The 22,295-nt window shown below is 40.0% G+C and overlaps 1 protein-coding gene across 9 annotated transcripts in view; it reads left to right on the plus strand.

Annotated features, from left to right (window-relative positions):
* The window catches only part of LOC127657924 (VPS10 domain-containing receptor SorCS2-like), a 221,697-nt gene that overhangs the window by 120,869 nt on the left and 78,533 nt on the right, over positions 1-22,295 (plus strand). For all 9 annotated transcript variants that reach the window (XM_052146921.1, XM_052146930.1, XM_052146966.1 and 6 more), the window contains exon 3: positions 3,810-3,909. In XM_052146921.1, coding sequence (XP_052002881.1) covers positions 3,810-3,909 — 100 coding nt within the window. The remainder of the gene's footprint in view (positions 1-3,809; positions 3,910-22,295) is intronic.

The raw sequence follows: 22,295 nt of genomic DNA on the forward strand, positions 1-22,295 counted from the left end.
GATGGTGAGAAAAATTGCAACACCTTTTTAAAGAACAATACACTTTAAGTTTCACTTTTCTGATTTCTTTACATTTCCTTTATGATAAACAATATATACTGCCAAAACAACAACATCGTAATCCCAGGAAAAATACACTATTTTTTGTTAAGCTTTTTCTAACCCATAAAAATCTATTATAATGCATGGTTACTACAAAGACTTATATTGAGACAAAAAAAACATTTTGTGTTCAATTTTTTTTTTTATTATACTAAATATAAAATACTATTTTTGACACATTAGCCATATAGCCTACTGTCTACAAACTGATGACCCAAATGTTTTAATTATGGGGAAGAAAATGTTTCACAGAAAAATATGATCTTTCTCTGTTGATTGCAGCTTTGTTGTTTATTAAAAGTTTTTTAAAATAGATGTATAGTGATTTAATGGAAAGGAGAGAGAACCGGCTTGATGACATAATTAATATTTTAATTGTAAACTGAACTAAAAGGACACAAACACACGAGTGTGTCGGACAGCTGTCTGTAAATCTCTCTCTCTCTCTCTCTCTCTCTCTCTCTCTCTCTCTCTCTCTCTCTCTCTATCTCTCTCGCACTGCAGCTTCCAGTCGGCCTTTATACCTCCCTGAGGCTTGATTAGCCTGATTAGGGGCTGGGTGTGCGGAATCACAACTCGGCCCTGACCTCCACCCTGTCACAATAGAAATTAGTTTTTTCCTGGACATTGCATTAAAGTGACTTTCATTTTAAGTGTATAGGGGTGTTCACACCAAAAACGTTCTTGTGTCCGTCCACTCTGTTTTTCAATTGTTTCTGTGTAAACAAGCTTTAGGTGGACCTCTTTAACCTTTGCGCAGCATCTCATTCTGGAGCCCTTCTGGAAAAAAGTGTTCTGTATTTCAAGCTGGAATGTCCCGTTTTTGGCTGATAGATAGTTGCCTACCCTATCTGTAACGTCTCAAAAACATGAATAACACCTCTGGAAACATAATAAACAATTTGATTTAAAAAAATCTGACTTTCTATAGCTTGGTATTATTTAAAATAATAAAAAAACATAGTTCTGCTGTCCACATTTCTTCTATCAATTTTTAGGAAAACTTATGCTCTATAATTTTATTTTAATTTTTTTGCATGCTTATTAGGTTCTACTAATTACAAATCAAAAAGGGAAATGAAAAATGCACATAGCAGTCACGCTCAAGTCTCAGAAAGTTAACATTAAAATGATTTTATTAATTTTCCAGACTTTTTAGTTCCTTTTTCTGCCATGGAACTCTGAATGATGTCCTGGAAACATGAAACCTGACATAATGATCAGTGGAAGCCCACCTTCTCTACCCAGCCCATCTTTCACCCTATCTTAAACATCTCTGCTCTTTTCAGTTTTGCTTTGCTCTGCACTCATTAGGAGCTCTAGAGAGAATTGTGTTCAGTTCAGTTCAGTTCTGTTTTTTTTTAATTATTATTATTATTATTATTATTATTTTATTAGATGTATGGATAAGTCTTAAGCACTGTACAACATATGTGTGTTAAGGGATATTCTTTGTTCAGACATTGAGCTCAGTGTATCAGCTGCCAGCAACAGGGTGACACACTATCTGAGGAGTACATGTAAGCACAGTAAAAATAGCAACATGTGATTGCTTAAGGAGCTATTTTTATTAGTTAGATCCTAATTTGTAGTCAGATTTATTCAGTCATATCAAAAATCTGATCATTTAGAAGTTACCACAAGAAGGACTTTTTTTTATAAGTTACCAGAAATAACATTGTTTCTCAGTGTGTGAAAACATTATTTGAGTTAAAATAAAGAAAACAGTCACTTTCACTGTAATCCTGTGAACTCTGTTTGTAACTGATAATGATTTATCATGACAGTGTCAGATTAGACCACATGTCTCGGCTTGGTTTGATTTTTGCAAACATTTCTACACCTGTGATGGTGACTTGTCCTGTTTTATATCAATATAACTTGATATTTCTCCATCATCTGTCTCTGCCACACTGGAAACATCATCAGTCTTTAACAACCAGGGCTGTGTTTCTCAAAAGCATCGCAACCTTAAGTTGATCGTAGAGACTACTGGTGCGAATGGTTTCCATGTTGTACTTAGGCTTACAATGCTTTTGGGAAATGCAGCCCTGATCTGTCAGTGTTGTTCATGGCAAAGTCTGCTCATTCTTTCTAAATGCCAAAGTTGCCATATACTGTGGTTTTGGATCAAATGAAACACTCTCTCTGATTAGTTTCTTTATGCTAGCTATATAATTCTAAATCTTGGTGTCTTGGATGGTTTCTCAAGTATAAAAGTGTGTCTGTTTATATCAGAGTTAGTCAGAGATCATAGCAGTCATTATGTTAGCTTGAAAAAGCTGACATACTGTTCTACACTTTATTAGGGTTTTTCCAAAATCCTGAAACAAAGACCAAAATTATTAAATGTAACTCCTCCTTGTGTTACACCCTCCAAACTTGGTACAGACCTTCAGACTGTTCTGACGTAGTGTTCTATAGCATGTCATTTCTAACTGATAGGACTTACAGTTTTCCTGTAGTAGTGGGTGATCAAAAATCCATTAGATTTATATTGGCAGACTGTTCAAACATGCCAAGACTCTTTATCCTGTCTGTCTGTCAGCTTTTCTGTCTGTCTGTCTGTCTGTCTGTCTGACGGTTTATCTGATTATCTATCTGAGAGTCTGTCTGACTACCTATATGAAACTGTCAGGTCAGGCTTTGTCAAGCTAACATCAAAGTTTGACTTGACAAACAACTTTTCTACTTTAGTTTGCTGTATTACTGCTAAAATAGAATGGCACAAATTTAAAATAGGCTGCTACAATTGTATTTGTATCTAAACTGCACTAGCATATATCCAGGTTTGGCTGATCAGCAAGAAGTTGCTGACTGATTTTGCTGACTTCAATTCAGTCCAAAAACAGTCAAAATGCTCATGAGAATACTTTAGTGCTTTACAGCAACCAAAGGAATGACCCAAATGTTATATGCTTTGAGCCTGCTGTGGAGAATGTATCAACTTTTGGGTTGAAAAAGGGAACATGGGAGCGTTTACAAATGGCCTTGAGATTCAGCCAAACAAAGCAGTTCCTCTTTCGTAAATCCAAAGTACAGAAAGACAGATGCTTATTGGGGAGTAAAAGGCCCTATATTTGCAAAAAATATTCTCAATGTGTTAGGAGTTGCACACAAGAAAGTGTAGCATACAGGGGCAGACATAATGTGTCTTTACGTAATGTGGGTGCAAGCAAACATTAGAAGGAATTGGTTCCATTTTATTTTGAGATTTCACTGGAATGAAGAGTTGGAACATTTTTGCTTTAGTTGAATGACTATATCTTGCTACTGGGTCTGCCACTTACTAAAGGGATGTATAATACAGTACTTCATGTGATTAACTTTTGAAGTGTTTGAGCCAGTACACTCACTAAATAGAGCTGGAATGTGTGTGCTTGATCAAAGAAGTGGACTGGAGTATACACATAAATCAAAATGGATTGACAAACATGCCAATTCTGTTTTTATTTTATGAATCGAAGTTGTTCATAACATATTTATTTATCTATTTAGCTGAAGCTAATGTATCCTCAAATCATATCACTAAAAAATCTGCTTAGTTGAGACTATCTATGCAAATGAATGTAGCTCTTCATATATTTCTGTGTGTTAATCAGTCTCTCTCTCTCTCTCTCTCTCTCTCTCTCTCTCTCTCTCTCTTTCTCTCAATTTTAAATTTTTCTATTTCTCTCTCTATCTTCTTCTCTCCTTCCTCCATACAGATCCAGTGACTATGGGACAACCTACAGCAAGCTTAACCTGATGCCAGGGACAACTATCATAGTCACAAGCTTCTACATTTGTCCTACCAATAAGAAAAAGGTAAGAGCATCAGTGGTATCTTATTAGATCACAGATCTGTTATTCATTATCATTGGAAAAACAATTGCATATCATTTTCTTTCATCGCGTCATATGAAACTTTTGCATTGAGATTTAGTTGGTGAATGTACTTTAACAACAAACACTTCCAAACACACTTTCCTCTTTCTATCATTTGAGTGATGTATGCGCATAATTGTAATCTTTTTTCAGAATAGGGCACTAATTATGTTTTCATCACATATGTTAATGAATGGGTCCATGAGTATGGTAATTAATTATCATGCACAGACACTGTGCAATTAACATTCAGAGGAAAGTTATTGGCAGTGGTGCATATTGAAGCACAGATCAGGGATTAAAATGAGTATCAAAAATAGCACTTATCGCACATCTCTCACACCACTCTGTTTGTCTTCATAGCACATCACAATGCAGAACACAAAAGGAGCTGTTAAAGGATATTCCGGTTAATCTTTTCAATACAATGGCTGTGGATAGTGATTTAAAAGAACCCAAAAGATAATAAAAGTAGTCCATGCAACTTGTGCATCATATTGCAAGTCTTCTGAAAACAAGTGACAAGCTTTTGTGAGAAACAACTTGAAATTTAAGTTATTTGTCTTGAAAATATTGACATCTCGATGCAATTTTGTTGCACATTCATGAGTGCCACACTGTAAACCGTATGTTGTCGTTACTGGAAAAATCAAGTTTTCTTAATTTAACATTACTTAAAATGTCAAGTTTTGAGCATATTACTCAAATATGTATGCTCCTTAAAATTATTTTTCTTAAAAATCCATAGACATAAACTATTTAGTGAAAAATTGAGGCTATGGGAAACACCAATAATGTCTTGCACTTGGATTATTTTAAAAAAAAATGTATGGGGGAATTGAACTAATTGTTTATTATGAATACATAGAGCTTTAGCTCTTTTTAATATTATTTATGTTGAATTGTTCTAAATAGTTGTTTCGTCACCAGTTGAGTGATCTATGTTTGGTCAAGTTGGACCCTGTTAACACTATCTCAGTTCTCCTTGTGCATGTGAAATTGAAGTTTATTGGAAATAAGTTTATTTAATGATTCACCAAGAATCAGTTATAATCTTATTTAAGCTGTGTTATTGTGTGACCTAAATTTGAGTCCATTCATTTATAATTATTAAGTAGAAACAACATTTAAATAGCAATAGCAATCTGAGTTATGACTACTTGCATCTAGTTACCTTAACTTAATTTATGGTTTAGTTAATACTATACAGTATGATCACCAAATTAACTAAACTTTATTAAACAAGTTTTAGATACGCCATTACTCAATGGAGGAAACGTATTTTCTCTATCAATTGAGTAAATTCAAATTATTAGGTATTTTAGTGTATGAGAGAAGCTCGCTCACAGTGAATCATGTGTTCGTGTAGGAACTTAAATTGTGTAGTACTAGAAACAATACAAGTTATCGTGTGAAAGTGCATGCCACTGGTTATGTGAGGCAATATCAAATCCTTCACCATCTCAGAATGCATGGTGACAAGCTCATAAAACACAAGCAAATGTTAAATATATGTAAATAAACTTATATTTGATTTAACTTAAATGTATTCAATACTGAAGTATGTCTATAAAGATAGTTCTAAGATTATCACACTGTTAGCTTAGCAACATGCTAATCACTTGACAGTTTGAATGTTGCTTTAGAACTCAGCGAGAAAGCTCAGATTTTGGAACAAAGCCATGTGTGTAGTGTCCTCTTACACATACTGTCTATAAGGCATCTACATTTGCCTTATTATTTAGCTAGGCGTGTATTCATAAACCAAAACAATATGTCTACAAGTTTGTAATACAGAGAGAGAGAGTGTGACTGTGAATGCTTTGTGAGGGCCCATAGATCACAGTATCACCACACAGTGTCAATCAGAGTGGCATTAGATAGGGTCTCAGCACAGAAGAGCAGGATCAAATGCCACTTATCCAATACCAGAGCATCTGGCCCCCAGACTTCTACAGCACCAGACTCAACCATGTGTGAATGAAACAGCATACGAGAACCCGGAAAGAGAGAAAGATGCATTGAAAAGCAGTTACAAATAAAGCTACCCTTGTCTGTCATATATCTGACCTCAATTAAATCACATTTCTAAGTCCCTTAACAAAGATAAGTCTCTCAGTCTCTAATTAGAAATATTCAGCACTGAATTAAAAAGCAGCTGATGCTGCTGCTATAATGTTGTAGTTCAATGTCTTCATTTTGTTAATAGCTTGTGCAAGTCAAACAAAGAGTTTAAGCAAACAGTTTAATTTCAAATGGCATAAATTTCACTTCCTTTGTCCCGCGTTATCTCTAGGTTGAACTCCAGCAAGTAATTATTCAGGAAATAATGTGTGATTCATTCACACTAGAGATAAGAGGAAAGATCATTAATGGGAAATGGCCTTCATAATGAGAGAGCAGATTAAGTTTTTTACTTTAAAAAAAAAAAAAAAGGTGAATGTACTGACTGGATTTTTGTTATACTTTAATGGCTTCTTTATGTAAATATTTTATCTACCCATGTACTTTTATGATTTGGAGGTATCAAACTAAATTTGAAAATGTTTTGCACAAAAATATTTATATCAAGTTATGCAATGGTAGTACCATAGTACTGAATTACAATAGTGTTTTCAGTGTTTACAAACGGTGGTGTACAGTGTGTTTTATAAACAGGCCTTATGATGCTTGCAATGTATATATAGAGAAATCTTCTCATATTCTCATACAGTAATTCATTCGGTCGGAAAAACTTGCATTGCCTCAGCAGCTGTAATTGGAGCATGAGGTCTGAGATTAAAATGTCCTTGCTCAGTGTACTGAATCCAAGCGAAATCAGATACTAGCGACATTGGCTATCTCTGACATTTGGAAGTTTAATACATGTATTGGAAAGTGAGTGAAGCAAACTAGTGTGCACACCCTCCAGATCCAGAAAGCAGAAAGGCATCTTCCATAAGCGTGACAGGTCAATGGATTGATGTTCCTTTGGGTTAAAGTTCTCATAGAGGCGTAAAAGAGGGAAGAGAGATGAAAGTCAAGAGATTTTTGCTCGTTTCCTTATAGCTGCTTTATCTTTAAGAATTTGCTCACATTTTCTCACTCTTTGGTGAAAGAGTTTTAGTTACCTAATCTGGGTTTATCCAGACATGGATAGACCCAGAGTCTATTCTCATAAACCATGAGAATTTACCTTTAATTGCTATGTTAACAGACTATGTTGTACACGGTACATCAAATACCATCTGCACACCACTGTATGGGATATAGAGCATTCTTAAACATTATGAGGTGGAGTACACAGCCCTTGAAATTTATAGGAAGCTTTGTTCTGGGGAGGTTAATCAAAGTAGGAGGCTTTAAATGTTCAAAATCTATTAGCCATGTGAAATTATAGATTTAATAAGATTAATAAAGGCTATAACAGCATTGTTCATTGTTAGTTCATGTTAACTTTTGTATTAATGAGATAATTCACCCAAAATTACAATTCTCTCATCATTTACTCACTTGCATGCCATCACTGATGTGTATGACTTAATTTATTTCTTCTGCAGAACACAAACAAAGATTTTTAGAAGAATTTTTCAACTCTGTAGGTGCATTCGGTGCAAGTGCATGGTGACCAGAACTTTCAATCTCTAAAAAGCACATAAAGGCTGCACAAAAGCAATCAACAAGACTCCTGTTGTTTTATATTTGTCTTCTGAAACGATGCAATCACTTAAAAACAGATCAATAGTTCAGTCCTTTTTATACTGTAAATCTCCACTTTCAGAATGTGAAAGTGAAAGTGGTGATTTCTTATAAAAAGGTTTCTGTTTCTCACCCACCCCTGTTATATCGCTTATGAAGACATGGATGTAACCACTGGAGTTGTGTGGATTATTTTACGATGTCTTTACGTGCCTTTTGGAGCTTCAAAGTTTTGGTCACCATTTACTTGCATTGTGAGGACCTACAGAGCTGAAATATCTTTCTAAAATATTGTGCTCAGCAGAAGTTAGAAAGTCATACACATCTGAGTGGGCATGATGGTGAGTAAATAATTAGAGAATGTTCTGTTTTTTTCTGTGAAATATCCCTTTAACTAATGTTTATAAATACAACTTTATTGCAATTTAATTGTGCACTTTAGTTATTTGAATGACTTCTAAAATAGGAGGAAATTCAAACTTGTTGTAAAAGAAATGGAACCAATGGCATCATTCATTGGTTGAGCATGTTTTGCATGTAACTCCCATTGCATCCAATTCCATAGTTTACTATACCAACACTGGCATTTGTAACAAAGTATTGGTGTTTATGATTTTAAGAAGTACCTAATTAACTAATCCATGTTAGATCTGATACATTTCAAAATATGAATTCTGGAAATTCTCCACAAACATCATCTAAAAACTGCAGTCAAACTAATACTGCAGAAAGGAAATTGTGCCAACAAAGTACCCCAGACAAATAAACACTCTTTGTGCCTAGACATATTTAAGACTGCAGTGTTTTATGGATCTCATTTGTTCAACACCCTTAAATGCTGAAAAAAAAAATGTTTTGGCTCCACTTTAAAGATTAAGGAGCCAATTAAGAAGCATTTTAGACCCCATCGTTTAGCCAAGTATAAGCATTACAAATTGCTTTGGTCAAGGGCTTTTTAACTTGTAATGAGCTATAAACTCCTTTTGTAATGTGCGCCCATATGCACGCACACATACCCTTCCATCTATAAACTAACACATTTAGACTTTCTAGTCAAAACTCAATGCTTGACATTATGAAAGTAATTTAGTGGCTTGTAACACTTCAGTATTCACAGAGGTTTAGCATCATCAGACATCAACAGACATTGGAGTAAGGTGACCCTATTTATGCTCCTGACCTTGCAGAGAGACCGATAGAACTGATAAATGTCGCTAATTTATTTTCAGACATGGTTTGGCCTGGAGTTTCTGTTCATCATTACCATTACGTGGTATTTGTGACAGGTCAAATGGATTGGTTTGACCTGATTTTCCATAACCAATCAATGAAAGAAAAAAATCAGTACCATTGTATTGCAGTGATGACCAAGACTCTATTCATAAACCACTAAACTCCATACATAATTAAAATTAATAAAGCAATCTTTTCATTCCAGTTTAATTTATTGAGGGAGTTTTCCTTTGTCTTTTTTGTAGCTTGTAAACAGACTAGGCCTCAAACTCAAAGCTGCTTTGAGACCATTCCTTTTGAACAAAACACTATACAAATGAATTTGAACTTATTTCAATTTAATCAGCATGCTCCTACTAAACCACTTTCTGTTGCTGTCATTATTTAACATTAGTTTTCTATAATTAGCTTTGCAGAAATTAAATAAATGTTTGCTAATCATTTTTTAATACCCACAAAGATTAAAGGCAGCTGCGTTTAGACATTCATGGTTTAAGTTTGTGGCACTGATTTGTGAAAAGGCTGCACATGTGTGTGTAGAAGCAATACACACACACACACACACATGCAGAAGAGTTTTGATTAGATGCAGAGTCTATGGAATACTTTCATGTGTTCTGCAAATGTTTGACTTGAACTAATTAAGAGTCTGCTTAGGAGGTTTATTGGATGAAAGGACACTCACTGAGCACTTTATAAGGAGCAACGTGGTCCTAATAAAGTGCCAGATGTGGTCTTCTACTGTTGTAGCCCATCCGCGTCAAGGTTTGACGTGTTGTGCACTCTGAGATGCTGTTCTGCTCACTACAATTGTACAGAGGAGTTATCTGAGTTACTGTAGCCTTTCTGTCAGCTCAAACCAGCCTGGCCATTCTCTGTTGAACTCTCTCATTAACAAGGCATTTTTGTTCACAGAACTGTTGGTCACTGGATGTTTCTTGTTTTTGGCACCATTCTGAGTCAATTCTAGAGACTGTTGTGTGAGAAAATCCCAGTAGATCAGCAGTTACAGAAATACTCAAACCAGTCTTTCTGGAACAACAATCATGTCACGGTCGAAATCACTGAGATCACATTTTGTCCACATTCTGATGGTTGATGTGAACATTAACTGAAACTCCTGACCCATATCTGCATGACTGGATGAGTAGATAATCGAATAAATAAGTAGGTGTACAGGTGTTCCGAATAAAGTGCTAAATGAGTGTATTACCAATAGTTAACGCTTTTTTAGGTATACTTTATTGCAGCATTTTTTTATCTTATTGTAAAGCAGTTCAATGGAAAGGAGGAGGTGAGAACCGGCTTGACGACATAAATAATATTTTAATGATAAACTTAAACAAAAGACAAACACACACACACACAGGACGGACATGTCTGTAAACGATCTCTCTCTCGTCGCACCATGTCCGCAATCGGCCTTTATCCCTCTCAGAGGCTTAATTTGCCTGATAAGGGACCAGGTGTGTATAATCACCACCCACCCTCCACCCTGCCACATTCCTCCCTTGTTCTCTCAGGCAGGGGAGCCCCTGGCATGACATACACCCCCCCTCTTTCCCTGGGGGAGGGCATGCCCTAAGCCCCGTCTACCTGGATGAGGGAGGGGACAAGGGGAGGGAAACAGAAATATAAAAAATGGGGGGGGTACTTCCTGCAACAGTGTATTACCCCTCAAAAAAAACACTGTACAACTTAAACGAGAGGGAAAAGACCAATGCGGATCGGCTGTGAGAGAGAGAGGAGAGAGAGATGGAAAAAAAACCCACTTACTCTCCGGTTCTCCAATATGCCGTAGCTTGTTCCTCGGCCAATACTCCACCCTCTAACGGACGACAGCCACGCCTCTCTGGGCAGATCATAGGCAGTCCTCCAGCCCATTGATTAGCCTGATAAGGGACCGGGTGTGTAGAATCATGACCCGGCCCCACCCTCCGCCCTGCCACACTTATTAATGTTCATTTATAAATATACTTTTCTTTATGCATTGTTCAGCAATACTATTGTTTTTCATGTTTGTTCATAATGCATTAACTAATGTGAACATTAACTTTAATGGTAAAAATATCCTCGAATATGTACTGTAGAAACTAACATTGTTAATTGTTAAACGTTAACTATTACATTAGCTAACGTTCACAAATAATGCCTTATTGTAAAGAGTAATACTTATCAATAACGTTTCATTCTTTAACATTAGTTAAATGAAAGTTTAATTACAATACAATTGCTTGTTAGTACATGTTAGTTAATAGTGCAGTCACTAATGTATTTAAAAATGTATTAGTGTATGTTGAAATTAACATGAACCAAGATTAATGAATTCTGTAAAATAATTGTTCATTATTAGGTAACGTTAACTAATGTTTTTAACTAATGTTAACAAATAGAACTTTATTGTAAAGTGTTAGCATATAAAATTTTAATTTACCAATACCATTGGTCTTGATACCACAGACCCATTTGTTGCAAAGTTACATGCATCCTATCACTTTTAACATCATGACATACACTTTCCTCATGTCATTTTCACTACAATTGACTCATTATTCCTCATTTTGCCACCTTCCTTCCACATTGGTGAGACAAGAAACAGCAGCACACCATTGAAAATCTGCAAGTTGCGGGTCTCTCGTGCGGAGAGCTCTGCAGCATAATGATTTTTGCATAATGATACATGTAATAATGTGTAGTAAATGCAAGCCAACAGTATCTCTTTTTCTTATCCAACCCTATCTTTATTACATGTGTAAAGTTCACAAAGCATTGCAGTTGCAAAGTAATTCTTTAATTTAATTAAGTTAAAGTTGTGATCTGATTATTCATATTACTGAAGAAAAGAATGGACATTTTCATGGCACTGTACTAGAGCTCTTTATTTTGTTTTAGCTTGGCAGTCCCTCAACATACTGTCAGATAAATACTGCAGTACATTTTGTATTTTTTTTTGGACAGGCTGTTTCTTGATGGAGAATGCCATATTTTAGTTATACAATAAAAATACACGCTTCGAGAATCCACTGGAAATGGTATACCATCTGGAAACCTCTTTTCAACATACTATGATATGGGACTAATTTGAATTACTAATTTCTAAATGACTGTTTGAAATTTTGTATTCAATATAGGAACGATACAGTATATGCGAATTGGGATTCAAGAACAGTTTTGCTATTGATTGTTTCTGGGACTCTAAAATAGATTGGCTGTGACTGCTCTCGTTTGAAGGAAAGCTGAAATAGTTTAATCACATCTGGATCGCGGCCAAAGTGTTTTGGGATAAATTGATTGAAGCTGAAAAGAAGTGACGGAGCTTGGAGATAAATTTATGATGACGTGATGTTTCTTTGAGGGCTTGCAGATGGATTGATCGTGCCTGCTCAGAGCTGATATTGAATTTTGGCTGCAGTGTCTGAATTTGTGTTTTTGCACAACTGCTTTCAGTTGTGAAAGGGAGATGAACAATGGTAAAAACCTGAAACACACACACACACACACACACAAACACACACGCACACACACACACAAAAACACACGCGCGCGCGCGCGCACACACACGCACACACACACACACACACACACACAATCTCAATAGCCTATATATCTATTATTATTAGGGGGATTGGTCTTGGTTTCCCAGGGTTGTTATTTATCATAAATGAGTCAAGATGCAAGATATTAGAGCAATATTACACAAGCACTGATAAATTCACTGGATCACATGCAATTTCAACAAAGTCAACAAATAGATAGTTTCCTTTAAGTGTGACGTGTCATGATACTGAGGAGGATTCTCCAAGCAGATTGTTATTGACTGTCTAAGAAGTCTCTGTGTGATGTTCATTCTCATTTCCTGTGACAGATGTTCAAGAGCGCATTAAGGTCACACTCTGTGTGTGTGTGGTTATGCTGCTGTGTTGTCTGATGGCATTTAGCTATTGAGTTATGAATGGCATTCACGTTTGTGTTTTGTTCTTAACCTGTTTTCACAAACCCTTGTAATTGCATATTGTCAGGCTAATGTTTATTGTGAGGAATCTACTTGTGTACATGACAAATGATAAAACTGTATTTGATCATTCTCTCTCTCTCTTACTCTCTTTCTCTTTGTATGTGTTGGCAATCTATTATTATTTTTTATAGATGATGAATCAGAAGACTAAGAGTGTTTATCTACTCAGTCCTTACAATGACTTCTCATACATTTATCAGAAAGCTTTCTTTAAAGGAGAGAGAGAGCCAATGGCAGAATATCTCATCAATGGAGGATGCCATTAGAGTAAATTAAAGCTGAAGTGTGTAACATTTTCAGTGTTAAATACTTGCGCAGATACGTTGCATCTATTTATGTCGCACTGACTTCCTTTCAGTTACTCAACATCAGAGGTCTATACCATGAAGCCGGTTTCGGTGGCTAGCCAGGTACATTTTTGTTTAATTTATCTCAACCCCAGGTTTTAGGTACCATGAAAGTTGGTCTGCTTTTGGCAGTGTTCATCGCCATAGCAACTTGGGCTACATGATTAACTATCTCCGTAGCAGGTTTCGTTCTGGATTACAGATCGCTAACAGATGCAGAACCAATCAGCTGTGAGTAAAATTACATCTCTGACGCAATCAAATCACTCCCCCTTGTCACTTAAAGCACACTTTACAAATAAAATATGAGAAATACACAAAATCTTCATGATAAATTATTTATTTGAGAATCAAAATGAAGATTTTCAGCAGATAGTGTTGTATTTAATTTCAAATGTAATTGCTTTTCATTTTCTTTAATAAGCCATAGCAAAACATATATTTGAAAATATAAACATGATATATTAGGCAATCTATAAAACAGCCAGTAAAATGGATTAATATGATACCTGCAAAAAATACTCATTTTTAAAATATTAAAAGATCAACATTTTTATATAAAGGGGTGAATGCCACCCAACTCCATTCTTTCTTTCATGGACTTGAGATGAACATACTGTATTTTACTTGAAGTTATAATAATATAAGAAATAAGCAATATAAGCAGTACACAAAATCTGTCTTTTATTTAAAGAACAAATACATCCTATTATTGCATACCAATTTTTTGCAGATAGTATTCCAAATGCTCACTTTTTAATTAATCAATAATAGCCTTTTTTATGATTTTTATTTTTGCATTTTATTTTTTATTAAAGAAAATGTACAAATTGTACATCAAGAAAGAGAAATAAAAAAAACACAATTTTAAAAAAACATATCAAATAACCATTCACAACCATTCAAATAAAGTGGAAAGAAAGTTAAGGCATCACCTCCTTTTTTATATATTAAATGAAATAGGACATCATACCTCATATTTGAACTTATTTTGTTCAAAAATCAAGAATCTTAAGGAAACAATATATCTAAATTAATTTATAATATTTTTAAGCAAATCCCATTTATGTTGCTTTTATTTTTCATTTTAAATGTTACTTTCTCCATTTGGTATATTTCCAAAATCGTTTCTCTCCATCATTGAAATTGTGGGGGTTCTGGTTGAAGCCACTTTTTTTTAAATCTGTTTCAAAGCTAATCTTAAAATCAGGATCGAAGCCTGAGGTTACAGAGAAAGTAACAATTAAGACTGATTGGATTGGTTTGTCAACCTGAAACCAATTCTGAGTGTGATGAAACGTAATTTCATGGGAATGTCTAGAGTTTGTTAGAATGATAATGTTGATGGGACAGAATATTTAAGATGTTTGCTTTAAGTACTTTTTAAAGTCAAAATACTCTGAATTGGCAACATTAAATCACTACTACCTTCTCTGTTTGACATGTTTTCATTTGTTTGTCTGTATGTGTTTTAGTGTGCATGCATTTGAACGGCCAACATTAATTGTAAATTATGTATATAAGTTGCTTCAGACTATAAATCGCAGGACCTTTCACATTACGAAAAAACATTTATACTCCTGAAAATACTCGTCTAGGTTACGTATGTAACCCCCGTTCCCCGATGGAGGGAACGAGACGTTGTGTCAGAGAAGCGACACTAGGGGTCTCCCTTGAGCGCCGATATTCACCTCTGAACTATGAAAAAAGGCCAATGAGAGTTGGCACCCAGTATTTGCATGTCCCGTCCCCGGACATACGGGTATTTAAGCAGCGCAAATACGGGAGTTCATTCAGGATTTTTCTGAGGAGCCGGAAATGGTCCGGCCACAACAGTGGCTCGGCTCAGCGACGTGGCAGGGGAGACACAACGTCTTGTTCCCTCCATCGGGGAACAGGGGTTACATACGTAACCTAGACGTTCCCCTTCTGTCGCTCTCTCCACGTTGTGTCAGAGAAGCGACACTAGGGGTCCACTTATAAAAGTGCCATGCGCTGAGCCGTGTACGTGAACTGCTGATACATGAGCGAGCAGGTATTCTTACGTGCAGGACGACCAACTGTATCAGGCTGCACGTACCTTTCCCCAGTGCCCCATTTAAGCCATCAGGATTCCTTATCGTTACCCTGGAAGGGGGAACAAGGTGCTGGCCGCCAACCTGGGAACGGGCCAAGCCTGGCCGGGCCTCTTTTCTCTCTATGTTTCTCGCATAGAGCAACTAAGGCCGGGGCCTTTACACGCATTGAGGGAAGGGGGTCTTAGCCCTTATTCAGGGCGGAGAAGACCCTGCGGAGGCCACGCCTACCCGAGAGGGGAGGCAAGTTTAAGTGGCAAAACCATCAGAGGCCTGACTTAGGGCCTATATGGAAAAGTTGGTGCGGTGGTGGATCCAGCCTCATAGAGGGGGGAACATACAGCACGGCAACCGAGGCAGCCGTGACTGCCTAAGGGAAACACGGGAGTCCGCTCGCCTGAGGGGACAGAACCATGGTGTTACACACAGGGGGAGTCTGAAGGAGGCCTTACCTGTGGAGCACCTATACCAGTACAGGGTAGCTTGCGGTACCCGCAGTGGCTTGGGTCGGCGAGTTCCTCCGCTGAACTGCGACCCACGAGGGCTAGGGAGGAATCAACCAGTGTCCCAAACCTGAGATCTCCTGGGAATGAAGGTGCACTGTTTCCCCTGGTTAGGGGGAAGGGCGCTAGGTGCAAGCGATTCACCCGGTCAGATCGTGGGCGTGCCACCGAGTTCTACGGGCTCGGTACCTGAGAGAACACGGGACGATACTGACTCAACTCGGAGATTGTAGAATCTCGCAAAAGTGTTAGGTGTTGCCCAGCCCGCTGCTCTACAAATGTCTGCTAGGGCAGTGCCCCTAGCCAGTGCCCATGAGGACGCAATACTCCTGGTGGAGTGAGCTCGGACCCGCAAGGGGGGGGCACGGCCTGGGTGTGATAAGCCAGGGAAATGGCGTCGACAACCCAGTGGGCGAGTCTCTGCTTGGAGACAGTGTTCCCTTTCTGCTGTCCCCCAAAGCAGACGAAGAGCTGCTCAGAGCGTCTGGTGCTCTGTGTGCTGTCCAGATAAATATGTAAAACACGTACTGGACACAGCAGTGAAAGGGCTGGGTCTGCCTCCTCCCGGGGCAGCGCTTGCAGGTTCACCACCTGATCCCTGAAGGGCGTGGTAGGAACCTTGGGCACATAGCCCGGTCGCGGTCTTAGGATCATGAAAGTATCTGCCGGACCGAACTCCAGGCAAGCGTCGCTAACAGAGAACGCATGCAGGTCCCCGACCCTCTTGATGGAAGCGAGCGCGATCAGCAGGGCAGTCTTGAGAGAGAGGACCCTGAGTCCAACTGAGTCAAGCGGCTCGAAGGGGGGTCTCTGGAGTCCCGTAAGGACGACCGAGAGATCCAAGGAGGGGAACAGGTTAGGCCGGGAGGGAGTTATCCTCCGGGCATCTTTTAGGAACCTGACGATTAAGTCATGCTTACCAAGAGACTTGCCGTCTACTGTGTCGTGGTGGGCCGCGATAGCAGCGACATACACCTTGAGGGTGGAGGGGGACAGCCTCCTCTCCAGCCTCTCCTGAAGAAACACGAGCACTGACCTAACTGCGCACTTCTGCGGGTCTTCGGCTCGGGAAGAACACCAGTCCGTGAACAGACGCCACTTTAGAGCGAAGAAGGCTCACTGGGTTAAATGCGTACTTGCGCAGCCCCGCCGGCCAGCTGTGTGCCAACGCGTCTGCCCCGAGGGGAGCCTCTGTCCGGGCATACCAGAGTGGGCAGTGGGAGGTTTCTTGGGAGGCAAACAGGTCTACCTGAGCCTTGCCGAACCGGTCCCAAATCAGCTGGACCGACTGGGGGTGGAGCCTCCACTCTCCGCCAGGCAAGCTTTGTCTTGACAGCGCGTCCGCTATCACATTGAGGTTGCCGGGGATATGAGTGGCGCGCAGTGACTTGAGTCGTTGCTGACTCCAAAGGAGGAGACGACGGGCGAGCTGTGGAGGGAGCGTACTCTGCCTTGGCGGTTTATGTAGGCTACGACCGTGGTGCTGTCTGTCCTGACTAGGACGTGTTTGTTCCGAATTAACGGAAGAAACTTCTGCAGGGCTAGAAAAACAGCCAGCAGCTCTAGACAGTTGATGTGCCAGTGCAGCGGGCCTCGGTTCCACCGGCCTGCGGCTGCGCGCCCGTTGCACACTGCGCCCCAACCCAATTTGGAGGCGTCGGTTGTGACCAGAACGCATCGGGACACCTGCTGCAAGGGTACTCCTGCCCTTAGAAAGCAGAGGTCTGTCCAGGGTTTGAAGGTTTGGCGGCAGGCAGAGGTAACTTTTACGTTGTGCGTGCCGCGGCGCCATGCTCATCTCGGGACTCGAGTCCGGAGCCAGTGCTGAAGTGGTCTCATATGCATCAACCCCAGCAGGGCGGCCGCCGTGGAGGATGCCATATGCCCCAGGAGCTGTTGGAAACGTTTTAGCGGGACCATGGCGCCTGGCTTGAAGGAAGCGAGGCATTTCAGCACTGACTGAGCACACTCGTTGGAGAGACGTGCTGTCATTGGGACTGAGTCTAACTCCAGACCGAGAAAAGAGATGCTCTTTACCGGGGAGAGCTTGCTCTTTTCCCAGTTGACCTGAAGCCCCAAACGGCTGAGGTGGCTGAGTACCTGGTCTCTGTGTGCGCATAGTAACTCTCGGGAGTGGGCCAGTATGAGCCAGTCATGGAGGTAATTGAGTATGCGTATGCTGGCTTCTCGGAGCGGGGCAAGAGCTGCCTCTGCAACTTTCGTGAAGACGCGAGGGGACAGAGACAGGCCGAAGGGGAGGACTTTGTACTGATACGCCTGGCCGTCGAACGCGAACCGTAGGAAGGGTCGATGTCGAGGGCGAATTGAGACGTGGAAGTACGCGTCCTTCAGGTCTACCGCTGCGAACCAATCTAGATGCCGGACGCCAGATAGAATTTGTTTCTGGGTGAGCATTTTGAACGGGAGTTTGGACAAGGTCCGATTGAAAACTCGCAGGTCCAAGATCGGTCGTAAGCCGCCGCCTTTCTTGGGTACAACGAAGTAAGGGCTGTAGAAACCCTTCTTCATTTCGGTTGGAGGGACAGGCTCTATCGCGTCCTTTAATAGAAGGGAGGCGATTTCTTCGTGCAGGGAATGGGCATGTTGGCCGTGTACTGTGGAAAAAATGTACGCCCACGAAGGGGGGTGGAGACCTGGCAACGTGGCGTCCCGAGGCTCTGGTGCTGAGAATAAACTCAAAGCACTTACCTTGCTCCGCGCATCCGGCAGGGGGCGGGTTCGTGACTGAGGAGGAGGTCTGATGCTGGCGTCCTCTGGACTCGTCTGAACCGGCCGGCCGGGGAACAGTCGTGGGGCTGAAGGCGGGGACACCACGTCCATGGAGCCGGGACTGTTGAGGCCTGAAAGCAGAGTGCCGCGAGAACGGCATTTGCGGGCCAGGTGACCCCAGAGACAACAAGGAAATAGCTCTATAGAGTGTAAAGAATTTAACAAAAAATTATCCTCCCGGCCCTCCACCGGGGAACGGAGTGGTCTTACCAGCTCCGGAGCTAACGTCTCGGTCTCTGCGTCTGTCATCTCAGGAGCACCTGTGAGCCTTCTGGGTCCTCAAGGGGGTCCGTGAGACGATGGGCGTCCAACTTCTGTGGGGAGCTCAACGCTGGGGCTGAGAGCTGGGCCCACTCACTTGTTAGTTGAGGCGGAGCACCACTTTCTTTCTTTCTTGAAAGCCGCAGGAGGACGCCCTCGGTGAGCAGACAGGGCATGGCCCCTGGCGGCAGGTTTGCGGCAGGGCAGGATGCTTTTTTTGCTTGAAAATAGCCTTCATCTGTTTCTTCACCACTGAGGACTGCTGGGTGTAGTCATCAAGTGGTGTCGCCGAATGAACGGAGCTGGGAGACGGGGGCGTTTGAGAAAGCGTGCTTTCAATCCCGTAGGAAGGAGGCGAGGCGCGGGGGGCGGCTGAAATGGCTCTCTCTCACTACAAGAGAAAGCAGAGATCGCAACGCTGCCGCGGTTATGTTCTCACACTGAAAACATAACCCTTTGGAGAGAATGCTCATCCCGAGCTCGGACGGAAACAAGCAAGCGTGCCGGGGAGGCTGGGTGTTTCGCGGGGGTTCACCCGGCGAAACGGAGCCCGTCACTGTCCCCAGATCGTTTTCATCGCCCGTGGCGCCTGCCTCAATCCCGTAGGAAGGAGGCGAGGCGCGGGGGGCGGCTGAAGCGGCTTTGTCTCACTACAAGAAAAAGCCTACGACCGCAATGCTATCATGGCTATGTTCTCGTACTGAAAACATAGACCATTCATAAAAACGCTGCCTGCATGTGATCGCACCCCAGGAATGCAAGGCAGTTTTTATGGCCGTCAGAGGTGGGGAGAATCAACGCATCCAGAAACTACACAGAGGCGGAAAATCGTCTTTAAAAAGACGCGTCCTGAGAAGGACGTTCAACGCCGCTGTGTTTTGCTCTTTTAGAGCGAAATTCACTCTTTTAGAATAACTCTTTCGAGTTGTTTGCGCTGTCGAAGCGCCCAGGGGCAAGAATGCACAGCCGTGCACGAATGAGAAAGCCGCTGTTGTGCGGCGTCAGATCCAACAGCATGCAGAGCGTCAAAGGATTAAACAGGAACTTGGTGTGTAACTCGCAGCAGACTGCATGCAGGACCATCGGCTCCGAAGAAATTTTCTGAATGAACTCCCGTATTTGCGCCCCTTAAATACCCGTATGTCCGGGGGCGGGACATGCAAATACTGGGTGCCAACTCTCATTGGCCTTTTTTCATAGTTCAGAGGTGAATATCGGCGCTCAAGAGAGACCCCTAGTGTTGCTTCTCTGACACAACGTGGAGAGAGCGACAGAAGGGGAACCAGTGTTTTGAATTATGGGATCGTAAAGTTTCTAGTCGATCCACACTTCAGAGTCTCTCCGGAAATAGTAGGTCATCCAGATATTTCTTGCTTACTGCTTAAATAATACTGAGTATTTTGACATAGTACTCCATTGACATACTTTTTTTGGCATGCTGTATAGTATGGAAGTATGGATATTTTGATGCAGCGAATATTTATTTTGCTATTCCGTTCGGTGGCGCTTGTGGAGGCTTTAAGGTAAAGGTGCACTCAGTATTTTCTTGCTAATTAAAAATGTTTAAAAAAAATAATCATTTTTTTTTTTTTAAATCTGTTTAAAATATCATATACTCACTTGAGACTCCATAAATATTAGTAACCTAATATAAACTGTTTTATTGTATTTGAAAGTGGGAGCATCCATATGGCTGTCTCTAAGTTAAGATTACATGACCAGCTGTTATTGGACATTTATCATGTACCCTTTCACACATTCTAATATGTTGTGGTAACAGCATATGCAAGAACGAATTAAGTTTGTGCACAATTTCTTCTCTGGTGCCTTCTCCTTCAGTGTCAAGCCTTGTTTATATTTACAGCCTGGCACTGTATAATGATCTGCACTCACAGCTCTCGTGTGCGAATGGGCAAAGGGGGAGATTTTCAGTGAATTAAGACCTAAATTTTGGTTTCTAACACAATGTTATTGTATGGCTTCAGAAGCCTTAACAAATTGACTTTTATGGTGCATTTACAGTATGTGCTTTTGGAGCTTGACAATAAGGCTGAACTATTTATCAAAATAAAATAAAAATCGCTATATAACGTTGTGTGATTTTCAAGGCTGTGATTTAATTAGTTAAATAAATAGTCTGAACTGTGGACAGAAGAGTGGATGAGAGCATGTTTCTGCATTAAAAGGCCATTGTCAACTCTATTGTCAAATGGTGCTGAAATCTATGCCATATGCAAATTAAGAAAATATTAAATAAATAAGGTACTGTTTTATAAAATTATTAATAATAATAATTATAATAATAGATGTTTTTGTTGTTAATATCATGCAAAAATATATTTCAATAATAATTTCTTAACTTCCAAAAATGAATAATGATGAAAAGTGGACTGAGAGTAAAAAAAAAAAACGGGTACACAGTGAAAATATATAATGTGATGATGTGAATCAGTTTTGCTCTACGTTTCACTGTATTCAATTTGTATTTATTTATTTAGTCTGCTTAAAGAAGATTCAATCATAATGCAGTTCAAATCCCTATCGCAATATTTATTTTTTATTTATTTTTTACAAATTCTTCAGCCCTACTTGACAATCATGATTATCTCTTCCCTCATTCTTGTGTCCCATGGATGAAAAAAACTCATACTAGTTTAGAATGACTGATGTATACATTTACTTTACATACTAATGCTTCTGAATTTGTATCGCTGTGAAATGTTTTGAAGTTGAAAAAAACAGTCAGGTCATGCAATGAATGCGTTTACATGATCAATCACTGCTGTCACTTCTGAGAACTTAAGTGCTCAGGCATTTGTGTCTATCACATAAAAAGAATTATGCCATTTCTCTGTTAGGATACTTGAAATATAATGCAGGTGCGTTAAATCTGTTGCTTGCTTGCTTGCTTTTTGGTAACTTAAATTGTATGGTGAAGAAATGTGAATCTGTAATCAAATTTATGCAATACTTGTTTAGTCTGTACATTATATGGTATACATTCTTCTAGTTTTCCTATTTTATAGGATATAGGATTTATATAGCTGCTGGATTGAACACCCAGCTGTGAATAAGGATGACAGTGTTGATGTATGTGAGTGTCCTTTCACATCTTGCTCCACAGGTCCACTAACACACTGATTTTTCCTCCCCTTTGTGCTCTTGATCTTTGCTTTTCTTCATTTCTCCTTCTCACATCAGGTGTGTTCTATTGTATGGTAACTTATGTAAGCTTAAGTACATACTATATTTACTGAAACATACACATGCAATTCTCCACACTTTTTGTAGCATCTCGTAAGTTTATTTGACAAAAGCAAGACATCACAACGTGTTTGTCAAGGATAGCACATTTTAGTCATAGACTTATTTCCATTGTGGACCTTGTTATTAAACATCATTGATGGCTCATAATACCAGGCAT

This window comes from Xyrauchen texanus, chromosome 2, assembly GCF_025860055.1.
Source record: "Xyrauchen texanus isolate HMW12.3.18 chromosome 2, RBS_HiC_50CHRs, whole genome shotgun sequence".
NCBI lineage: Eukaryota > Metazoa > Chordata > Actinopteri > Cypriniformes > Catostomidae > Xyrauchen > Xyrauchen texanus.